At 42.3% G+C, this 24,031-nt stretch overlaps 1 protein-coding gene across 6 annotated transcripts in view; it reads left to right on the top strand.

The window, feature by feature from the left end:
* The window catches only part of TNRC6C (trinucleotide repeat containing adaptor 6C), a 351,118-nt gene extending 332,592 nt beyond the window's left edge, over positions 1-18,526 (top strand). For 3 of the 6 annotated variants that reach the window (XM_033960128.1, XM_033960129.1, XM_033960125.1), the window contains 3 exons: positions 8,515-8,585; positions 13,718-13,857; positions 14,814-18,526. In XM_033960128.1, coding sequence (XP_033816019.1) covers positions 8,515-8,585; positions 13,718-13,857; positions 14,814-15,174 — 572 coding nt within the window. In that variant the 3' untranslated portion in view covers positions 15,175-18,526. The remainder of the gene's footprint in view (positions 1-8,514; positions 8,586-13,717; positions 13,858-14,813) is intronic. The other 3 variants (XM_033960130.1, XM_033960126.1, XM_033960127.1) reach the window with 1 other exon arrangement.
* The last annotated feature ends 5,505 nt before the right edge of the window (positions 18,527-24,031 follow it).

The raw sequence follows: 24,031 nt of genomic DNA, 5'->3' as shown, positions 1-24,031 counted from the left end.
GTCATTTTATAAATCAGAGTTCTGCCTGCCAAACTAGAGGAAGAGATCTTTAGCTGGCAGGGCTTTATTTATAAACGTTTATTGTTCTGTACTGCTAGATAATATGTTTGTCCATAAGATGTGCTTATTTGTTGGATATTATGTATTTTTGGCTTTGTAAAGTACACGAATATAAATAAACAATTACAAAAATAATATTACAGCTACAATACTACTTTATCCTAAAGCGAAAAGAAATAGAAATTATTTTCTACCTTTATCTGGTTTCTGCTTTCCTCATCTTCTTGTCCTTCTCTTTCTTCCATCCACTGTCTGCCTCTTCCACATGGCATGTGCTCTTTTTCTATGCCTCTACCAAAAATTGTCTGCCTCTTCCTTCCATCTTTTCCCTCCCCCCCCCCCATTGGTCTAGCACCCATTTTCTTCCCTCCGCTCCTCTCATGGCCTGGCATTTGTCTTCTTCCCTTCCATCTTACTCCTTCCCCCAGGTGGTTTTTAGTATCTCTCTCCTTTCCTCCCTTCAGATCTGGTATATGTCTCCTTCCCCTCCCTCAATGCTCTGGTATCTCTCTCTTCTCTCCCTTTCCCTTCCTTTTATTTTCTGCTCTTCCTTCTCAATTTGTTTTCTACCTCTTGTCTACTTTCTTACTTTCCAGTCCTCAATTTCCCTTTCATTGTGTCTTACCTACAGCTTGCCACCTCTTTCCCTCACCCCTTCCAGTATCTCACTAACTCTACCCCCAATCCTGCAAGTGCCCTATTTCTTTATCCCCTCCTTCCATCCAGTATGTGCTCACTCTCTCCTCTCCACTTTCTTCCAGAGTCTGCTATCCTCTCTCATCCAGTGTTTATTCTCCTCTCTCTCCCCTCCCATCCAGCATCTGCTGTCCTCTCTCTCTTCCCTACTTCCTTCTAGCGCCTGCTCCTTCTCTCTCCTCCCCATTTTCCTTCAGCTTCTGATCCCCTCTCCCATTCCCCTTCATCCACTCTCTGCTCCTCCCCCTCTCCACTTCCCTTCAGTATCACTCAACCGCTTCCCCTCGTTGGGCTATCTTCCTCCCTTCCCCTCACCTTTGCAAGCACTTTTCATAGTTTTCTCAGCAACATTCTCACAGGTCCCGCGTGCCTCCCCCAAAACCTCTCCTCTGATGCATCTTCCTATTTTTGCCTGGGCTGCTCGCATCAAAGGAGAAGCTTTGGGGCAGTCGCGCTGGACTTGTGAGAATGGTTACCATGTCTGGACATCTCAGAAACAGAAAACTCTGAAAAGCGCCCGTGAAGGTGAGGGGAAGGGAAGGAGATGGCTCAACGAGGGGAAGAGATGCCCAGATGGGGGTTTTTTTTGTTGTTTTTTGCCGCCAGTGATTGGAAGGGAGCAAGTGTCGCAATCACAAGGAGGGCTACTGACTGGAAGGGTTGGGAAGGGAACCAACGCGTGAATGGCCTTGTACCTGCAGCAATCAGTTTTTTTCCTCCCTGTTCCAACAGGTTACCTGCGGCTACCCGGGGTAACAATCACCATGTCATTCTCTACTATGCAGTCCCATCTACAGTCAGTCTGTTCTCAGTCTCAGTAATTAATTAGGGCTTGTTGGATCTGATCAGTGGACTCTGTCCCTGTTTTTGTTGCCCAGACAGAGTTTAGGGGACCCTTTTGAGGGTCCATCCGACCTTGGGGGGTGCCGCACTAGGGCAGCCGAATCCTTCCCCCCTTTTCCCCCACCTCCCCAAATTTTAATTAGAGGTGCCTCAGTTGTACGCCTTTCCACAGGCAAACACTACAGCTTTGAGAACCTGTGGGGTCTGCTTATTTAAAGTTTTACTTTGCAAAAAATAATCCTGAGGCAGTGCTAGTCTGAAAGGAAGCTTTTAATTTCTCTTAATTGCTTTTTATTGTTAACCGACAGTTTTCCTTTCCCTTTTAGCAGTTCATAATGAGTACTTTAAAGAGGCTGGAAAAGTGCTCATTGTGTTCCCGACAAGCGATGGATGTAGCCGGTGTGTGCAAGTTCTTCGGTTGTTACGAGGGGGAATTCTCGTCAGCTTTGGGTGCCTGCGAGCAGGGTTCGCCTTTGTACATGCACTGCTCATTGGCTGTAGGCAGTGGGGAAGCATGGGATTCCCCTACCTCCCACACAGGGATTTCCCCAGCTACCGACAGTCAGGGAAGTAAGGTTTCCTTTACCGCTGATAGTGCTGGGGATTCCTTTGACGATACAACAGCTTCTGCCTACAGTTCTACTTTAGCAGTTGGGCCCATTCAGGCCTCTTTGCCACTTCAGGGGAGATTTTTTTTCATCGGGCTTTTCCTCAGTTTTGGTGGGAAGCTCCGCCATTTTGCCTGTGGCCTCAGGTAATCTCCCTCCTGTTTTAGAAAGACAGGAACAGGTCCTAGGTGTTTCTTCTGCACTTGCAGTGAGTCCTTTTTGCTGCCAGGGGATTTTACCCCTGATTTTGTTTTAGCCATGTACAAGGCTTACTTGCAAGTGGCTGGGGGTCCTGTTTCTTTCCTGGAGGGTCTCTGGTTCTTCTGAGGAGGGTCTTTGCTTTCAACATCTGCCCCCATCCAGCCCCCCTCGGCATCTGCTCCCATCCAGTCTCCCCCACCTTCGTCCAAATGTCTGTGGGTTTTTTGGGATAAGGATTTTTTCCTTGCTGACACTGTTTTGCCTGATGAGGACTTGGATCTTTTGGTAGACCCTCAAGATCCTCTCAGGGAGACGGATGATGTGGATGGCTGGGTTTTGGAGATGCCAGTTAGTTAGGATGCTTCGGTCATGCACATTTTTCATTGGGAAGAGCTGCAGGAGATTATTCTTCAAGTATCTTCGGTTTTGTGTGTTGAGGAAGAAGCTAAGGACTCCCCTCGAGTTGTGAACCCTCTGCTTCGGGGGATCTGGTTGGTCTCCTGTTTCTTTCCTATGCATCAGGATATTCAGGAGGTGGTGCACACTAGAGAATGACACGGTGACAAAATTCATCACCGTTCCCGTCCCCGCGGATAACCGCGGTAAACCATCTTCATGCCATTCTTTAAGAAGAGAGGGAAGAATCGGAGTATGAATGGCCACAACCACTGACCCACAAGCTTTGTTTTAAAGAATGCTGGTGTAGAAGGACTGAGGCTGAAATAGACACTAAAAAATGACATGGGATTATTTCCCCGCAGTTATCCGCGGGGACGGGAACGGTGATGAATTTTGTCACCTTGTCATTCTCTAGTGCACACACAGTGGAAGTCTCCAGGCACGCCTTTGATGGCGTAGTCCAAGGCCTGGCTCTTATCCCATTCCTGATGGGGATAGGGATACCTTTAAGTCTCCTATGGTTGATGCTGTGATCTCTGCTATTGCTCGCAGACATACAGTGCTGATTGAAGACTATTCTGCCTTGAGAGACCCCCAGGACAATAAGATGGAGTCTCTACTTAAACTGTCCTGGTGGCGATTTGCAGCGGTCTAGTGGCCCAGGCTTTGTTTCCGGTGGTCTAAGCGTGTCCTTGACCAGGAGTTTGCCGACTGGTCCTTGGTGGATCAGGAGGTGGCTAAAATTGAGCTGGGGGGGGGGGTCATGACTCCACCGGTGGCTCCACCTCCGCCCATCCAGCCCAGCGACTCGTTTCGGGTCCTTCCCCCAGATCCAGTGGGAATCCATTTGTGGGATTATTACCGTAGGTGGGCTGAGATCACAATGGATCAGTGGGTCCTAGAAGTGATTACGGATGGCTTTGCTTTCAAGTTTTTACCGGCCCTTACTGGATCTTTTCCCCTCTTTTCCTTGTCAGGCAACTTGGAAAAGTGAGCGTTCCATCAGACACTACAAAGGTTGCTGGACCTCAAAACGGTGGTTCCAGTTTCCCCTCAGGAGATTCGCACCGGCAAGTACTCCATTTACTTTGTGGTGCCCAAGAAAGAGGGGTCTTTTGGGCCCATTTTGGATTTGAAAGGTGTCAACTCCCTCCGAGTTCTGTCTTTTAGCATGGAGACCCTGAAGTCCGTGATTCTCGCTGTTCAGGCTGGAGAGTTTCTGACTTCTCTTGACCTGACAGAGGCCTACCTTCATGTTCTAATTCGGACCTCCCATCAGCAATTCCTTCACTTTGCGATTTTGGGAAAACACTATCAGTTTTGTGGGCTTCTTTTTGGTCTGGCAGGCATGTCGTGTGATCCTTGTGACTCCATGGTACGCAGATCTAGTGCGTCCTCTCATGGCAGATCCTCTTCCTCTGCCCCTCTCGCCTGACCTGTCTCAGGGTTCCATTCCCATGTTTGATCCGGGTCCCTTTTGTCTTACTGCTTGGCTCTTGAAAGGAAACACCTAAGTAAAGGATATTCAGATAAGGTGATCTTCACCCTCCTGGATTCTTGGAGACTTTCCGCCTCTTGGACTTATGTCCGTATTTGGCAGCTCTTTGAAGAGTGGTGTTCCACTCGTGATGTGGTTCCCCTTCGCACATCTTTGTCTCACATCTTGGCGTTTTTGCAGGAGCCTTGCTGGAGCGGGGCTTTGCCTGGTCTTCCCTAAAGGGTTCAGGTTGCGGCCTTGTCTTTTTTGTGGTCTGTTGCATGGTCAGTGTTTGGCCTATTCTCCAGATGCGATTCATTTCTTGAGAGTGGCAAAATTGCTCCAGCCTCCAGTTCGTCCTTCGGTTCCACCCTGGGATCTCATGCTGGTTCTTTCTGTGCTCGTTCATCCTCCCTTTGAACCTCTCAACTCTTCTACATTGAAGGACCTTACTCTTAAGGCTGTGTTTCTGGTGGCCATTACTTCCGCAAGACGCGTTTCTAAGCTGCAGGCCTTTTTGTGTAGACCTTACTTCCTGAAGTTCTCTAGGAAGTTAGTCATGCTGCAACTGGTTCCCTCCTTTCTTCCTAAGGTCGTTTCTCCTTTTCATGTCAACCAGTCTGTTGCCCTTCCAGTCTTGGATAGTCTGGAGGGCTCTTTGTGCAGATTGGATGTCCGTAGGCCTCCTGCCACGTATGCCTCCTGCCTTCGCTGCGTATGCCTCCTGCCTTTATCTTGTCTCCGCACCCCCAGACCAGCAGCGGCAGCTCTGTGCGCTTTTAACCAGCACACAGCTGCCCCTAAACAGTAGTTTAGCCGCGGTTTCATGAGGCAGCCTCAAGGCCTTTGCTAGGCTAGCCCGCTTCGATGATGCGATGTAGGCCCGCCTATCAAAGGCCCTGAGGCTGCCTCATGAAACCACGGCTAAACTACTGCTTAGGGGCAGCTGTGTCTGAAGTTAAAAGCACACAGAGCTGCCACTAGGCTAAAGAGAGGAAACATTTCCTGGAGAGGGAAGGAGGGAAGGGAGAAGGGGTACTCCTGGACAGGGGAGGAGGGAGGGGAAGGGGTACTGCTGGACAGGGGAGGAGGGAAAAGGAAGGAAAAAGAGTTACTGTTGGATAAGGGGAGGAGGAAAGGGAGAAGGGGTACTGCTGGACAGGGGAGGAAGGAAACAGCTGGCAGGGAGATTAGAGGAGGAGAGGAAGGAGTTAGGATGGAAGTGAGAGATCAGATGAGGGAAAGGGGAGAGATAGAGGAATGAGAAAGTAGAGAGAGATTGTTGGGAAGAGGGTCAGATGAGAAATAAGGAGAGAGGGACCAAGATGCTAGATCTGGTGTAGGAGAGATAAAAATGAGATCAGAATGAATCATGTAAAAAGGAGAGAGGGGGCACAGGCTGGATGGAGAGGGGCATAGAAAGAAGGCAGATACCATATGGAAGGGGGAGAGGAAAGACAGTGGATGGAAGGGGCAGATGCTGGATTGTACAGACAGAGGGCAGATGCTAAATGGAAGAGAGTGAAAAGACGATGAAAGCAGAAACCAGAGATGACAAAGGGTAGAACAAAATAATTTTATTTCTATCTTGTGAATAGAATATATCAGATTTGAAAAATGTATCCTGCTAGAGCTGGTGTTTGACATAACTGTGGACTGCAAAGCCCAGGCAGTGCTTCTTTAGCTTCCAGCTGACTAAGGGCTCTCTTTGATGAGGGGGCAGTTGCCCTAGTTGCACTCCCCTAACACTATTCCTGTCATTTGTGACTGCGGTATTCTGTTAGCATGATATTTCTGTGTACCATTCTGTAATAATTTAGCTTATTCAGTTTTCTTGATAGTAGAGGGGATATATGTGAAGGGGAGGGGAGACAGGGGTTTTGTTGATCCTTGCTCTGTATTATTTGTATTTATAAAATGACAATTGTACAGAATATTGTTTCTTTTTATACTTTAATAAAATAAGTTCAATATAAAATCATAACTATTTGAGGCTTGTGCGGATGGAATCAGATGGTTTGTGGGACTGAGCTCGCGGGGACGGGGCGGAGATGGGGTTTTTTTTTAATTTCAGTCTTAGTAGTTTGCTGGTCCATGAAATAATTCTTTTATTTCCGCGGTCCATAGGTGTAAAAAGGTTGAAGAACACTGGTATAGGGCATGTTCCCCTGGGAGCTCAGCTCACTCCTGATTTATCAGGCGCTTGACCGCAGGCTGAGTGGTCACGTGTTGTCCAGGGGGCTATAGCGAGTGCCAGTTGCATCTTTCTCCCCCCCCCCCCCCCCGAAGATATGTGAGGAGCTAGTGAGTTTAATGGTTTCAGGCAGGCTGAAGAGATAAGCAACAGAAGAATCCTATGTGCTTGTCTGAGGCAGAAATCTTTTCCATTGTCCAGCTTCAGTGTGAGCTGATCAGGAACAGCACCAAGCAGTTCTGTAAGTACAGTCTATTACTGTCTATAAGAGACTTTGGGGTGGATCAAGAACTGGACTTTTGATATTCAGCACTTAACCAGCTATGGATTATTGCATAAAGATCAAACAGCAAAGGGGTCCCATTAATGTGGTTAACAAGGCCAATTAAGTGCTGAATGTTGGCACTTTATCGACCAAGTGCTGACTTGCTTCTGAATGCCCCCAAAATAGGTGATTTGCTGCTGAAAATTAGTGGTTAGCCCAGAAAAGGTGATTTAGCAGGCCAAAAGCTATCTCTGGCCGGTTAAATCACTTTGAATATCAACCTGCTTAAGATCTTGCTCTCTTCAACTTGGTAAGAGCATCCTTTGAACCCTTTCAGGAGACCTTGATTAAGGATGTAACATTGAGGACTGTGTTTCTGGTGGTTATATGTTCAGCTAGGAGAATCTTGGAATTGAAGGCTCACTCTTGTTGAGAAACATTTTTGGTGGTGTCAGAGGCCAATGTAGTAATCCGACTGGTACCTCTTTGCCCAAGATCGTATTGTATTTTTCATTTAAATCAGCCTGTCTCACACTGTCACTGTCAGTATTTTGGGAAGCAAAGGGCCATGGTGGCTTTTGAGGAACTACTACTGTTGGATGTGTGTAGGATTCTGCAAAGATATTTAAGGATAAACAAGTTTTTCTGCAGGTCCAGTCATCTTTTTGTGCTGTTCAGTGAGCCTAGGCAGGGAAAGGCAGCCTTGAAGGCATGTCCTTGTTGACAGAGGCAATTGCATGTGCATACATTGTGCAGGTTCAGATAGTATTGCTAGTTCTTCTGGCCTACTCCACGAGGATACAAGTGTCATCCTGAGTCAAGCATTCTTTAGCTCGCCCACAGGAGATTTGTAAAGCAACCATTTGGTAATCTCTTCTTTCTTTTATGCGTCGTCATAAGCTAGATGTTCAGGCTAAGCGGAACGCAACATTTGTGGCAAACATATTGATGACAGGCTTGTCAGGATCTCTCTCATTAAATACTGCTTTGTTGCTTCCCATATGTTTAGAATGATGAGGAAGAAGCAATTACTTAACCTGTTAATTCCCTTCCTTAAGTCTCTCCATTCTAGAACTTAGCCTAAGATTATTTTGTGCACCTTGAAAATCCATCTGTCTGCTGTTATGTGGCAGTGGGAAGAGTTAGGCGGATTGCATTACTTCAGCAGTTGACAGTGCTTCTATGCTCTCTTCGTTTGTTTAGAAAGGTTAAATTAGATGATCTTATGGACATAAAAAACATTTTTCACACCTAAATAGTTGGTCCAATAGTGATAGTCCATTCAATCTGAAGAGCTGGCTGCTGAAGCCCAATCACATGTAAAAATCTGCAAAATTCATTGGCTTGTAGCTTAGTCCATTTGTCCCTGAGTAAATATTGATATTTTGATGCACTAAATCCAAAAAGCCATAAATCAGAAAATTTGAAGGTTTAGCCCAACCAATTAAGTATAATTTGTTACAGAAATAGTGGTTAGCTTTGAACTGCATAGGATTCTATTTAGGGTGATATCAAACCATTGTTTTTCAGTCTCTGTCTACTGATAGAATGTAAACTCACATGTCTGGAATGGAGTAACTTGGGAAGGAAATTGAGTAGATATATTCTAATTTCTCTGTTCTCAAACTGTAAAAGATAAATTGTTAGTGGTGTTTATTCCTTATTTTCAATTCATGTTTTAGTCTTGCATTTGCTTCCTCCATTGATATGATATGTAAGCATGGATTGTGTCAAAGTGGATTTGATTTGTTTCATTTTGTTTCCATTTTAGGTTCTGCTTGGAGCACTGACAGCTCAGGAAGAACAAGTAGCTGGTTAGTTCTCCGTAACCTCACACCCCAGGTAACTAAAACATTCACATCTACTCACTCAGAGCCAAGTTTCCTATTTGGTGGTGTGCTAGATAGAGAAAATGGTCTTTGGTTCTTTTGTCCAATAATGAAGTAAATTTTGAGATGGATTTTAGAAAGGACATACAAATCAGAATTGAGACCTCCAAGTAGGGATATTTCAGGTTCCGCTAGTATTTTAGAACAGGATCTGTTGACGTAGAACCTGTACAAAAATATATGGTGAAATGGACATTTGTACACTGGTTGCATGGGGCAAGAGCATCCATTTTGGAATCATAAATCTGTAAAATATAAATGGGTCAATATAGACACAGATATTTGTGCCAGCACATACACATTTGTATTATGAAATAGCAATGTAAACATTTGTTCCATAACACAAACATTTGTCAGCTATTAAATGTCTTATTTTCTCAAAGCTGTCACGAGTTTTTTTTTGGGGGGAGTAGATTACACCAATCATAGGAGGATTAAGGGGTGCCCTCCCTTGGGCCGCCATTGAAGAGAGGGGACAAACAGGGCAGTTGCTCTAGTCCCCGTGCTATAGGGAGCCCCCAGCTCTACCTGAGGCTGAAAATAAACCACAGCTTACTGATGGGCTTTGGGGGCCTCTCCAAACTTCTGCCCTTGCTACTGGCCCTGATCTCCTGTAATCCCTCCAGTGAAGTGCTGCTCAACAGGAGCATTTTTCTGAAACCTAAACATTTGCATAGTAGGTATAAATCCTGATGTCAATCTTTTTGGGAATACACATTTATTTCTTAGACCCACCTTAGTCCCACCAAGAGTATGGCTCAATCACACCCCTTAAATGTATATTTTAGTGTTTTAGATGTGTATATCTTGATGAGGCTGTATAATAACTTTAATTTCTTTGTCCATACCAGATCAGTCTAGAACAAGTGGGTTATGTTTGTCCACCAGCAGAATGAGACAGGGAATATTGGGAGGTAGTCAGGGTGATGGCAATTTTCTCTAGGAAGGGAGTGAGGACAACTGTTTTAGTTGAGACTTCAGGGTTTGACTTTGGAGCAAACTTTTGAGCTCTGTGCTGCCTTGCATGCAAGCTCTGATTAGTAGGTCTAAAGGATGAGGAAGATAGCTTGCTATAGCGACGCTTAGTATTGTAGTAGTATTACTACTACTTATTTCTACAGTGCTGGCAGACATATGCAGCACTATATGTTAAACATGTAAGAAACAATCCCTGTTGGATTTCTGCAATGGGAGAGATGAGAAGAAAACCAAGAAATAACAGCCCTGAAATCCAAGTGAGGACAGCAGCATATCAAGGAGTAGGTGGTGATCAACAGTGTCAAAAGTAGCAGATATATCAAGGATGAAGATAGAATAGGGAGGGGCCTGTGGATCTGGCCAGGAACTTTAGCGAGGGCAGTTTCTGTAGAATGTAGAATGCTAAAGCCTGATTGAATTGAGTCAAGAGTAGCTTGAAATGAAAGAAAGCCAAGACAATGGCTGTGAATAGCATGTTCAAGTAGCTTGGATAAGAAAGGGAGAAAGAAGATGGGGTGATAGTTGGGAGGGTAGGTAGGGTCCAATGAAGGTTTTTTGAGGAGTGGTATAACTACAGCATGTTTGAAGGCATCAGGAACAGTTGCAGTGGAAATAATAGCTTTATTTCTATCCCGTCATACCTTTTCAGTTCAAGATGGTATACAGTAGTGGATAAGTACAAAGTGGATATTGAACCTTTTCAATTCTAAATCAAGGTATATAAAGTTGTACCACTTATCTAGGAGAGTACATCAAACATATAGCAATTATATGGTGATATGATTATTTTGTATATATACACAGGAAAAGGCCTCAGAAATGGAGCCTACGCACAGTCGTATAGTCATAGACTGAGTTGATCTGCGTAATTTTAATGCTCCTTGCTCCAGTCATGGGCCAAAAACCCGTTTTCTAATAACTTATTTTTCATCAATAGTACAATAGAACATGCCCATGGGCTAAGCACCGCCTTAAAGATAAGTGATGCATTAGTTACTGTTTTCAGTTCAACAGAGTAGTGCACAAATAAGTTAAATAAGGTTAAAAAAAGTTTTATAAAAAAGACTAATATTTGAAGAAATGGTGAATTTTTGAACTGAAGTTGTAAAGAGTGAAGTTTCCAAGTTTATTAAATGATTTGATTAATCGCCTACTCTACATTCAAGGCGATGTACAAGATAAAACAAATAATTACAAACAAAGGTAAAATATTATATAAACATAGGTAAAATATTATATAAATGGACAAAATTACAAAAAACAAACACAATTAAACAAATTAAGTTGGTACTAATTATATCGAAACAATGGGAAAATTCATTAATGGTTACATTCTATATTAAATTCAAGATACAAAGGTAAAAACATAAGGGGGGAGAAAAACAATTAAAAAAAAAAAAATAGATAAAAATAATAAAAGATCACTATTGTACTATTGATGAAAAATAAGTTATTAGAAAACGGGTTTTTGGCCCATGACTGGAGCAAGGAGCATTAAAACTACGCAGATCAACTCAGTCTATGACTCCGTTGAACTGAAAACAGTGACTAATGCATCACTTATCTTTAAGGCGGTGCTTAGCCTATGGAACATGCCCATGGGCTAAGCACCGCCTTAAAGATAAGTGATGCATTAGTTACTGTTTTCAGTTCAACAGAGTAGTGCACAAATAAGTTAAATAAGGTTAAAAAAAGTTTTATAAAAAAGACTAATATTTGAAGAAATGGTGAATTTTTGAACTGAAGTTGTAAAGAGTGAAAAGAAGTTTGTACTATTGATGAAAAATAAGTTATTAGAAAACGGGTTTTTGGCCCATGACTGGAGCAAGGAGCATTAAAACTACGCAGATCAACTCAGTCTATGACTATACGACTGTGCTTAGGCTCCATTTCTGAGGCCTTTTCCTGTGTATATATACAAAATAATCATATCACCATATACATAATCGCTATTAGAGAATGACACGGTGGCGGTTTACCCGCGGCCACCGCATTTTAGCCGCGGGTCACCAGTCGAAAACAGGGAAGAAAACTAGCAGTCGCTGCGGCGACGGGGACAAGGCCATTCACCGCCCGCGGGGCGGTGAATGGTCTTGTCCCCCGCAGTGAGGCATGAAGGATCGCGCGGTCCCCGCAGCTCACACCCGCCCGCCCAATCGATTCCAGTGTCCAGCCAGCTCTCTCCCCTCTCCTCACCCCAGTCCGCAGATCCTCCTCCTCGGCGACCCGCACGCTACCAGAGAGCCGCGCACACCCGCCGCTGCTCAGCCTCGATCTTCTGCTCTGACGCAACCGGAAACAGGAAGTTGCAGCAGAGCAGAAGATCGAACACTGAGCAGCCGCGCGTGTGCGGCTCCCTGGGAAAGCGCGCAGGTTGCCGAAAAAGAAAACCCACAAACCAAGGTGAGGAGAAGGGAGAGAGCCGGCCAAACACCAGGATCGACCGGGCAGGCAGGTAGTGGCCGCGGGGACCGTGCGATCGCTAGTGTTCCCGGCTCAAATTGGAAGGAGGGAGTGAAAGGAAAAAGGCTTATATGGATGCAGCGGGGACGGTGACGGGGCGGTGAATGGGATGGCAGTGGCGGTGACGGGGCGGTGAAAGGGATGGCGGTGACGGGGCGGTGAAGGGATCGGCGGTGACGGGGCGGTGCAGAGGATGATGGGCCGGTGACGGGGCGGTGACGGGGACAGATTTTTTCCCCGTGTCATTCTCTAATCGCTATATGTTTGATGTACTCTCCTAGATAAGTGGTACAATTTTATATACCTTGATTTTGTTCTCATATACCACTTAGGCTAGTTTATTTAGGTTAAATACCTTTTCAGTTCTAGACAGTATACAGTAGTGGATAGTTACAAAGTGGGATTGTGGGAGCAAGTATCGATATAATTAAGGGGGTAGGGAGTAGTGGGAAAGGGAGAGGTGAATGCGAAGGGAGGAGGAAAAGGGAAGAGAAGCTGGAAGTGAGGGGCGGAGGGGTGTTAAGAATGAGTCAGGGGCTTGGAAAATCAGACAAACTTGTTGAGTAAGTGGGTTTTCAGTGCTGTTCTTTTTTAAGTTCAATTATTTGTATTGGTTTTCAATAAACAATACCATAACAAATAAAATATACACCAGATGCAGAATAAATGTTATAACGGTAACCAAAATAAAAGTCATGAGAGTTTGGTATGTAGGGGAATTCAAGAAGAGGTCGCTTAGGGTGTTGTTCCAGATGCATGCTTGGAAGGATAATGTTCTGTCAAGGAATATTTTGTAGTGGCAGCTCTTGGGAGTTGGGAATGAGAATATCAGGTGAAAGCTTGGGATATGACAGACAGATAAGGATGATGGAGAGTCAGTGCTGAGTAGATGGGTGGGAATCAGATAAGAGAAACAGGTAGTGAGTTTGGAGGAGGAAAGAAAATGTGCAGGGGTTGTTCATAGCTTTGGTACAGTACATTGAGTAGCTCTAGTCCAGTGTTTCTCAAGTCGGTCCTGGAGTACCCCTTTGCCAGTCAGGTTTTCAGGATATCCACAATGAACAGGCATGAGTTTGGTTTACATACATTGCTTCCATTGTATGCAAATCTTTTTCATGCATATTCATTGTAGATATCCTGAAAATATGATAGCAAGGGGGTACTCCAAGACTGACTTGAGAAATACTGCTGCATCTCTTCTTATACTGGTGATGTCACTGGAAGCTATGTTCGTTCTTTATCTCTATCTGCTGGTTTGGAGATTATAACCCATTGGTATGGACTGGCCAATTGGCACTCAAGGAAAGGAAATTAATAGGTTAGAATACATTTAACCAGTGTTTCTAATTTATATGTTGTGATTTAAGAGACATGAAATTAATGTATGCCCTTTTTATTGCTTAAGAAAAAAAATTTCTATTAAAGTAGGGTATCATGGTAAGAACTTAAAATTCTCCTTATACTTGTTCACAAACTTTTCTCAGCACTGCTCACAAATCTGTTTCATATTAAACCTTATTTCTCCACAAAAGATTTTTTACAATTTTCCAAATACGTTTTATTTTAATTTTTGTATGTTAGTGAATGATTTAACACATTCTTGAGTCTGCCATGTTTTATATATTCTTCACTTTTTCTGACTAGATTGACGGCTCCACATTGCGAACGCTGTGTTTGCAGCATGGCCCTCTGATTACATTCCACCTGAACCTTACTCAAGGGAATGCTGTGGTCCGATACAGTTCCAAGGAGGAAGCAGCCAAGGCCCAGAAATCTCTACATATGTATGGTTCTAATTATTTTTGTTATTTTAAGCAGGCTTTAAGTATTTAAATTATTGAAATGTATAAATTATCATGTCTTTCTATGTCATTAATTTCTCTGCATTTGTCAAAAAGTCATAACAAGCACTGAAAATTTTGTTTGATTTGATGGAACATTATCAAAGATAATTAAGTGGTTTACAGTCAAAATATAGCAGTTAAAATATATATCCGCATCCTACAGCAGCAGAAATTATGAATCAAACAAACTCTTCCTAACTGTCTTTCTCCAAGTAACTGGACAAAGTCATGCTTTCAGGGACTTAAGAAACTGCTGATAAGGAAGGAAATGAAGTTCACAGGGAGGAGCATTCCACCTCAGAGGACTCGTATAATTAAAAATGCCTTTCTGAGTAGAGAAGGTAAAGCCAAAAATCCTCTCAGGGAGGAGTGCAAGGGTCTCAAAACATTTATCCTTTGTTGAAAGTGCCTGCTTTTATGATTAAGCTTTCACCCCAATAGCTTACTTTTTCAGCCTGTTTAAGCATATGACACAGATTGATAGGGAGAGGAAGGAAGGAGAGACAGTAGCAAACTAGTTGTGTTTCCTCTGATCATCATAATTTATCTTTGAAATTGATTATATTTAATAGTGCTAGGACTTAAAATTATTTATATATACAGTATTTGTCCTTAAAGCTTATGACATCTGTATATTGAATTGCAGAGACAATTTTGCTTTTTAACTTGTATATTGTCACATAATCATATATATGTATAATCATAGGGTAGTCCAAAGATTAAAACAGTAGTGTGTGACTGAGTTCATTACTTTTCACAGAGCAAGAAAGGTGCCCTTAATAGGTTGGACTAGCAACAAAATATTGTCTTAGTGTTTTACTATCTCTACTGCATTCTTTGGAAAATTTTGTATCTCTATCACTGTCCAACTGTCTGTTTATTTATTTATATTTAAGGTGTGTTCTGGGAAATACCACCATCCTTGCTGAGTTTGCAGGTGAAGAGGAAGTTAACCGTTTTTTAGCACAAGGCCAGCCACTGCCACCCACCTCCAGCTGGCAGTCCAACACTGGAAGCAGCCAGACCCGCATTGGCTCCACAAGCAGCTCTCATCCACTGGTGCGGAATGACACAGGCCACTGGAATGCCCCATGCCTAGGTGGCAAAGGGAGCAACGATTTGCTTTGGGGAGGGGTCCCCCAGTATTCAAGCAGCCTTTGGGGCCCACCTAGTGCAGACGATGGCAGGGTTATCAGAAGCCCTACACCTTTAAACACCCTTCTTCCAGGTGACCTTCTCAGTGGAGAGTCTTTGTAAAGGAAGTGACAAACACAATGAAACCTAACAATCATCAGCACTAAAAAGGAAAAAAAATTAACCCTTTCCAGTCCAGGGCTTCATAAAGAATCCAGCTTTAACAGATCAGACTGGGCAGCCCTTATTTAGTACCTCTGTCCAATATCTAATCAGAAAACTCCTGCAGAAGTCCTTGTGAACTGTTAAATGAAACAGTATGGGCTCTATTTTTGGTCAGTGTCACAGCTAATTACATGTGGTTGTGGGTTTTTTTTATTGTTGTTGTTGTTTTATGACTTTTTATTTTATGTTGTTTGTCTGTAAGGTGTACAAAAAAAGTATAAAAGCTGCTTCGACTAGTACTATGAAGAAGGGCACTTTTCAGATTATGGGCTGGAAAGGGTTATTTTATCAAGTTTTAATGGGTAAAAAGGGGGGAGGGGGAGGGACAAATGAAAGCCTATTTAAGTGAGCCTGGGACTATTATGCACATTAACAGAGGCAGACCCAATAATCAGAAGGGGATGGAGCATGATTTATTAAAAGCAAATGGCACTGCTACAGAAGAGAGGCATTAGAATTGATGACTAGGAACTTAGAGACTGAACAAGGAGAGAGTTCTGTATTCACCATCCCCATGGGTCTGCCTATGCACATTATTACCCTTCTTTTATCATTTTTGTCACATTTTTTTTTTTTTAAATCCCAAGAATTATTTTTTAAAATGTTAAAAAAACAGACATATCAGACACGCAGATACTTGAATCCAACAGGTCAATAATACGAAATGTGAACGCTTTTTACAGCTGACTGATTACACTTCCATGTTGGCAGGAACATACAAACACAGAGGCTCTAGGAAATATGGTTTGAGATTTTATTTTATCATTTTGTATGATTGTTCATTCTAACAGAGGTATGTATGTGTGAGAGTGTGTGCAGTTTAAGAAAGGATGACATTTTTTCCTCTTAAGTATATGCTTTTTATTTGCTCATCGGTCAAAAAAAGTTTCTTTAGCTTCTAGCTTTGCACTGATTGACCGCAGCCCTTCCTGTAGCTAAATCCTGCAATTGGAAAAAAAATACTTGTGTTCAGAGGGGCTGGCGGCAATTCATGTGTAAATGTTTACTCAAGGACTTAACGCATTTAAAAAAAAAAATTTACAGTGTGTATCTCTGGAGAATAACATGTCTATCTACCTTTTAACGGCTTTTTATTGTGGACTAATGCAAGAAACATTATTACCAGAGTATTGCACCATTTGGGGGGAGGGTTGGGGGTTTCCATTCGGAATATAAAAAAAAGAAGAAAATGGACAGTTCTACTCTTGTTGAACCAGTGGCCATAGATACTTTTAAAGAGTTGGATGGTTCCCCCCCTGCAAGCAGGACCACAAACAGCACTTGGGACAATGTAGGTTTGGACTGCTGTTGGAGGAGCCAGCAATTTTTGGCGCTCACTTGTTTACAAACTTTTTTTCTCCTCCGAACTTTAAAATAATTTTAAAAAATTAAAAAAAAAAAAAACTTCCATCATCTAAAGAGACTATTTTAAAATGAAGATATTTGACTTCAGAGCTCGGGGATTTGAACAGTGTTTGTTCTTGTTGCTGAATCCTTTTCTTTGGCCATTGCTTTGTACTTTTTATATGTATGTGTATATATATATATGTATGTATATATATATATATATATATATATATATATATAATATAAATGTACACACATTTGTTTTATTGGGGTGGATTGTCATTTAAATTTTTGTGTTCTTGGGGCTTGGGGGGCAAGGGTACAGGGCAGCCTATTTTTTGTGTGTGTTTTATTTTTATGATGATCATTATCTTGCACATGGTGGAAGATGTCTCAGGAAATAGGCAATGTTTCCAGAAGAGCAACCTCCACATAACCATTTCATTGTATTTTTAAGAAGAAGAAAAAAAAAAGAAAAAATACCCAACTCCTAGCACTGAAGATATTTAAAAAAAGAGAATAAAAACAAAAAGACACACAAACAGAAGATACCAATTCTAATCTGTAGCAGTTACATAATTACCAAATAATGGACTTGAAGAATAAACATTTTAAGAGTGCTTTATATATTAAAAAAAATTGCTTTATGTTAAAACAAATGTTCATTCTTGTTTTGATTGTTTTGGAAGGAAGGCAAGACAATGAAAAAACATACCTTTATGGTATGTTTAAAAAGAAACAAAATTATGAACAATGCATTTCCCTGCCTGCTTTGATCGGGAAACTTGTGCATTGCATTTTTTTTTTTTTTTTTCAAAGATTAGCTTTTTAATGGTTTTATTGAACGAGTAAAAGGGTCCTGTAAGAGTGCTAATCAACAGAAGCTGGTTTGAAAGAGGATCATGAACTATGCACAAGCTGAGTTCAAGATGTTTTGGTTTTTTTTCTCAAGTTTTTTGTAGGTTATTTAGCTTAAGGCAAGTTTTTCCTCAGAGTAATTACATCTCATTGCCATTGCACGCATTCTGTATGTATATACTTAGTGTGTGTGCGTGTGTATATGTATATATGCATACACACACATATATATATATAATTATAGCACTGTATTCTGAAATTTTGCTGAAAGTATGTGACCTGCATGAGGTAAGAATACCTAAGATGTTCTTGCCACATGTATGCCATAAAGCTGTTAGAATATTCAGCTTCACCAGCAGGATGCATTATAGAGAATTTGTATATCTGGCTGTAAATTTAGCCAATAATAGAGCAAGATTAACATTGGCTGATAACATCACAAATCAGCTGGCCTACATTCAGATGATAACAGAAACAAACTGGATAGCCTTTCACTCCCCACGTGAGTTTCTAGAAATTGAAACAAGTAATAGACTTAAAAAATGCTGTTATCCCATAACTCAGAGAAAGTTATTCCTCACCATTCTGCATGTCATAAAGCCATGTCTAGCTTGTCAAAGTTCGTTTTCAGGTGGTCATGTCATATTTCATACTTATATATACAGTACATATATCCAAAATATATACATATATTTGTGTGTATTTGTGTGAATGTGTATGTATATACAAATATACACGCACTCGCACACACCTATACACAGTTTTCCATGCTAAAGATTAGTATTGAGTTGTAGAGAAAAACTCCTAACATGTTAAGATGGGAGATGGAAGTTTAAACTTCTTTATGTACTTCAATTGTTTTGCCTTTTATTTTAATTTTAAGATGTCTGTAACTCTGAGATTTAAAAAAAAAAAAAAAAAAAAAAGTTTGTGGCTTTTAAATGTAAATTTCCTCATAGAATGTGATTGTTAATGACTTGCACCAAAAGTTGCTTTCAGAACTATGAAGCTTCTTGGAAACATAATAAATTGCAGTTTTTCTTGACTATTCAATGCATTTGCATTTTCTGCTTTTCCAATGAATTGTTAATGGAATATGGACAGTGACTGTGTTAACAAATTGTATTATAGTATTGGTGAAATCATTTTCATGAATTAGATCATAACGTCTTGTGTTCAATTTTCATAAATGTAATTTGTTAAAATGCATTCTTTAAAACTGTCTAAAAGATAGGCTTAAGAAAACAGAGTACAGTACATGTAGTTAGAACACATACCTGTATTATTTCTATTGATTGTTGGATTATAGGATCTATTTATTGTTATTCAATTTATGCCTCTCCCTGTCAAAGTTTCAAGATGTTTACAACAAATTGGAAACTAAATGTATCAAGGGATACAATTGTATAAAATGATAATCATATGATTCAAAACGTATTGTAAATTAGATTTAGTAGAAGGGTCTCATTCATCCATACCACATAGAAAGATCAATAAACGGACGTAACACAATTTTATGTGAAACAAATCATAAATACAGAAAAAACGGAGAAAAACAAACCTCAATTGCAAGCAACCGGGACTACACAAGTACCCTAAGCCGCTTGCATCATCACAGGTTTGTAAAAAATACTCCGTACAATTATATTTCACTTTCAATCATTCATGTGCAATATTTTCATTCATGTGCAACAAGCCTTATGTTGTTAGTGTTCTGTTGATCTTCAAATATCAAAAAAAGTGAATGAGAGCCCAATCTATCTAAAATATGAAGGGAGGCAACAACTCCAATTCAGGCTTTAAACAGGGTCTAACAGCATGGAACCCGAAGTACTAATGTCAGATATAGAAGGAAATGGAATCACTTATCTCCAAATATTCTCAATCGAAATCTTCTTATCCAGAAATCTGACTTCTTCTCCCGACAGAAAAGTCTTTCCATTTCGCCAAACTGGCTACTTCAGGGGATCCATTAATGTCTAATCTTCTCCACGCTTTTGTGAGACACCAATAATGGGGCTAACATCTCTCAAGATGGATCCCCTGAAGTAGCCAGTTTGGCGAAACGGAAAGACTTTTCTGTCGGCAGAAGAAGTCAGATTTTTGGATAAGAAGATTTCGATTGAGAATATTTGGAGATAAGTGATTCTATTTCCTTCTATATCTGACATTAGTACTTCGGGTTCCATGCTGTTAGACCCTGTTTAAAGCCTGAATTGGAGTTATTGCCTCCCTTTATATTTTAGATAGATTGGGCTCTCGTTCACTTTTTTTGATATTTGTACATGAATGATTGAAAGTGAAATATAATTGTACGGAGTTTTTTTACAAACCTGTGATGATGCAAGCGGCTTAGGGTACTTGTGTAGTCCCGGCTACTTGCAATTGAGGTTTGTTTTTCTCCGTTTTTTCTGTATTTATGATTTGTTTCACATAAAATTGTGTTATGTCCGTTTATTGATCTTTCTATGTGGTATGGATGAATGAGACCCTTCTATTAAATCTAATTTACAATACGTTTTGAATCATATGATTACAACAAATTGGATACATTCAATACAATGCAATACAATAAAACAGCATAGAAGATAGAAAATATATAATTGAAAACAACATAACTTTATTATATTGCAGTCTTTGACCTAAAAGAAATGGAGTGTTGCTATTCAAAGATGAATTCATTTCTCACTTACTGATTTATTTGGTAAGTGTAATCCATTGCATTATAATCTTTAAATCAAAAGGAATCAAATTTGTCATCAGTTGACCCTTTGTAATCAAAACATTATTACATAGATGGTACTGGCCTGAAATTTGTAATTGTACAACATACAATGTTAAAAGATGACTGTGAATAATGTGCGTTAAGTGTAGTTTAAACTGTGAGATTCTAATACCTAATTGCCCTAAAGGACTGTTTTACCGGAATTGTGAAAAGGTTTTATTGTAAAAGGTATTTCAGTTAATTCCCTTCTTGATTCCATACGCTAGGTGGTTCAGTCCCAACCCGCAGCCTGGGTGTTGCACAAATCTACAACTTTTCTGAGCATATCCTCCATCCCCTTAGCCTAAGAGCTGGTAAACATATCCAGTTACAATTTCTGCAAGCAGTCCGTGCAGAAGTCTTTTGCATGGTAAACATATCCAGTTACAATTTCTGCAAGCAGTCCGTGCAGAAGTCTTTTGCATTAGCTCTGCTTTTTATTTTACAATTAGTGGTGGTGTCAGTGCCTTGAGAAATTGGAGGCCTTTATAAAGTTATCCTTTGAGGTTTGGGCTTTAACTTTGCAGGCGGCGGTGTGTATCTCTTTTGCAGCACGTGTTTGTCTTCAATGGATTCAACAGATTACAGATGAGATTGTGGAGTTGGGGGCTTCTCTTCCTCCGGAATTTCCCGATGTCTGGCATTTCTGGCGGATTCTTTGTATGATATTATCCACGCTTCAACTAAGCAAATGTCTCTTATGGTGGTGTCTCAGAGGTTGTTCTTTGTTCTTGTACAATAACCTGCAGTCTACAAAGTAGGATAATCAGCCTCTTCCAGCCTGGAAATTGTAAGGAACTTGAAACAAATTTCTAGCCGCTCCCTCTGTGGTCATCTCCTGCAATTTCTAGCCCCTCCCTCTGTGGTCATCTCCTGCAACTTACCCCTGGATATTCAGTTTCATTTCCTACAGCCTGAGCTGTAGGGACTATATTTTCTGACACCAAACTACAAGACATCAAAATTACAAATTTACATCCCAAACAGAACACTGAGATCTCAAACAGAGAGATAGCTCACACTACTACCTGGTCATTCACTCAAAACTGGCACATCATCCCCACATCCATTAGATGTGATTTAGTGGGTCCAGAACATGGCTCTGACCCTTTCCACAGTCTCTTTATTGACTCCATGGAATCCCCAATGGGATTCTCAGTGTGTGCCGCTTCCTTGGACAGCGGCAGCCCGCAACAGGATACTGTGGTGGTTGAATCCGGTGACTCGTCAGCAGGCTTCCTCTGAGAGTCTTGAACTGGGTGACTCTGGCAATGGACGCGAGTCTGTTGGCTGGGGAGCAGTTTGCAGGTCTATCCCAGCACAAGGTCAGTGGTCTGCTTTGGAAGAGCAGATGGTCGATCTGTTGCCTGGCTCTGTGAGCAATCCGACTAGCCTTGTTGCGATTTCAGAAGTGTCCCCTATTGTCAAGCTTATCAGAGTGTTCTCAGACACTGTGATGGCAGTAGACTATTTCTTCTCCTGGGGAGGAAAAACATCTAGTGACCTTGTCTGCCACTCTCGTGGCGGGTGTCAACATGTCAATGCAGACTTTCTAAGTCGGCGGACTCTGGACCCTGGAGAATGGTCCCTGTCCAGGAGGGTGTTAGACTACTTAATTCGACAGTGGGGCCATCCAACCTTCGCTCTGATGGCATCTGCCGAGAATCAGAAGGTGGACGGATTCTACAACCGCCACCGAGAGGTTGGCTACAGAGGGTTGGACGCCCTGGGTTCAACCTTGGTCCAGGGGGGAGCTTCTGTTTTCCCCCATAGACCATGATAGGGTGAGTTCTGCGCCGAGTGGTCTCTCACATTGGCCAGGTGATCCTGGTGGCCACCAGACTGGCCCAGAAGACTGTGGCATGCAGACCTGGTGCGCTTGAGCATAGTGAGGAGTCTGCGCCTTCCTTGTCATCCGAGACTGCTCATGCAGGGTCCCGTAGTGCTACAAGTTCTGGAACGCTTCAGTCTTAAGGCTTGGCTCTTGAGCATGTGGCTTTGACAGCTAGGGGCTATTCGTCTACAGTCATTGCTATGCTCCTGCAGGGTAAGTGGAAATCCACTGCGTAAGCCTTTGCGAAAATCTGGAGGTGCTTTCAGGCTTGGTGTAAGCAGATTCCTCAGATGCTTCTGTGGCGCAGGTCCTGGATTTCTTGCAGACGGGCCTTCGGAAAGACTTTGCAGTCTCTTCACTCCGTGTTCAGTTTGCGGATCCCTCTTGCTGGGTCCCATGTTTCTTAGTGGTTCACTTGCGTCTCACCCGGACGTTGCTCGCTTCTTGTAGGGGGGGGGGGAGGCTTCTGCCTCCTTTGCGGCTGCCTTATGCAACATGGAATTTGAACCTTGTTCTCCACTGGCTGGCTCATCCTTCCTATGAGCCTCTGGATCAGATCTCTCTAAAGGATCTTACCATTAAGACCATTTTCCTTGTAGCGGTCACTTCTGACTAGAGTTTGGGAGCTGCAAGCACTTTCATGCAGCAATCCTTTTCTTCGTATTGCAGAATCTGCAGTCCTCTTGAGGACGGTTCCTTCCTTTATTCCAAGGGTGGTTTCAGCGTTCCCTGTCAGTCAGGAAGTTTGGTTACCTGCCTTTGTCCCTTCGGGCTCCACGTCCAAGGACTGTGTTTTGCGGTCTCTGGACGTGAGGCGTCTCCTGAGATACCTGGAGGCCACGAATGACTTCTGAGCAAAGGGGTCAGGGAAGGTACTCCATTTACTTGGTAGGGCCCAAGAAAGCGAGGGGGGGGGGGTCAGTTAGGCCCATTCTAGATCTCAAGAGGGTCAATCAATTTCTCCACGTCAGGCACTTCTGGATGGAAATAGTGAGATCAGCCATTGCAGCTGTTCATTTGGGAGAATTCCTAACAGAATTAGACCTCAAAGAGGCATACTTGCACATTTCCATATGGCCCCCGCATCTGCTATCTTTGCTTTGCCATTCTTGGGCAGCATTTTCAGTTTCGAGCCATGTCTTTTGGCCTCGCATTAGCTCCACATACATTTTCCAAAGTGATGGTGGTGGTGGCAGCTTTTCTCAGGAGAGAGGGAATTCAGATGCACTCCTACTTGGACGATTGGTTGATTCGAGTATCTTCTCAGCAAGAGAGTTAGGTAACACACAGAGTGATTTCTCTCCTTCAATCCCTTGGGTCATCAATTTACCCAAGAGTTCTCTGATCCCGTCTCAATCGGAACATCTGGGAGTCCAGTTCGATATGGTTCAGGGGAAGGCTTTTCTACCCAAGTGCAGAGGTGAGAAGTTGCAGTCTCAGATTTGCCTTATACGCCGGCCTCCGGCACCGAGAGTTTGGGATTATGTACAGTAGTAGAAGAAGAAGAAGAAACATAGAAGAAGATGACGGCAGAAAAGGGCTATAGCCCATCAAGTCTGCCCACTCTGCTTACCCACCCCCTGTCTATGCCCTAATGACCCAATTTCCTTATCTTGACCCTCGTAGGGATCCCACATGGGTATCCCATTTATTCTTAGTCTGGCACGCTGATCACCTGCACTGGAAGCTTGTTCCAATGATCAACCACTCTCTCTGTGAAGAAATACTTTCTGGTGTCGCCATGAAATTTTCCGCCCCTGAGTTTGAGCGGGTGCCCTCTTGTGGCCGAGGGTCCCTTGAGAAAGAAAATATCATCTTCCACTTCGACACGTCCCGTGAGGTACTTAAATGTTTCGATCATGTCTCCCCTCTCCCTACGTTCCTCGAGAGTGTAGAAACATAGAAAAAAGCAGCAGAAAAGGGCTATAGCCCACCAAGTCTGCCCATTCCAA

The sequence above is a fragment of the Geotrypetes seraphini genome, chromosome 10 (genome assembly GCF_902459505.1).
Source record: "Geotrypetes seraphini chromosome 10, aGeoSer1.1, whole genome shotgun sequence".
Taxonomy (NCBI): Eukaryota; Metazoa; Chordata; class Amphibia; order Gymnophiona; family Dermophiidae; genus Geotrypetes; species Geotrypetes seraphini.
The sequence above is the reverse complement of the archived record's forward strand: the minus strand, read 5'-3'. Positions and strand labels throughout refer to the sequence as shown.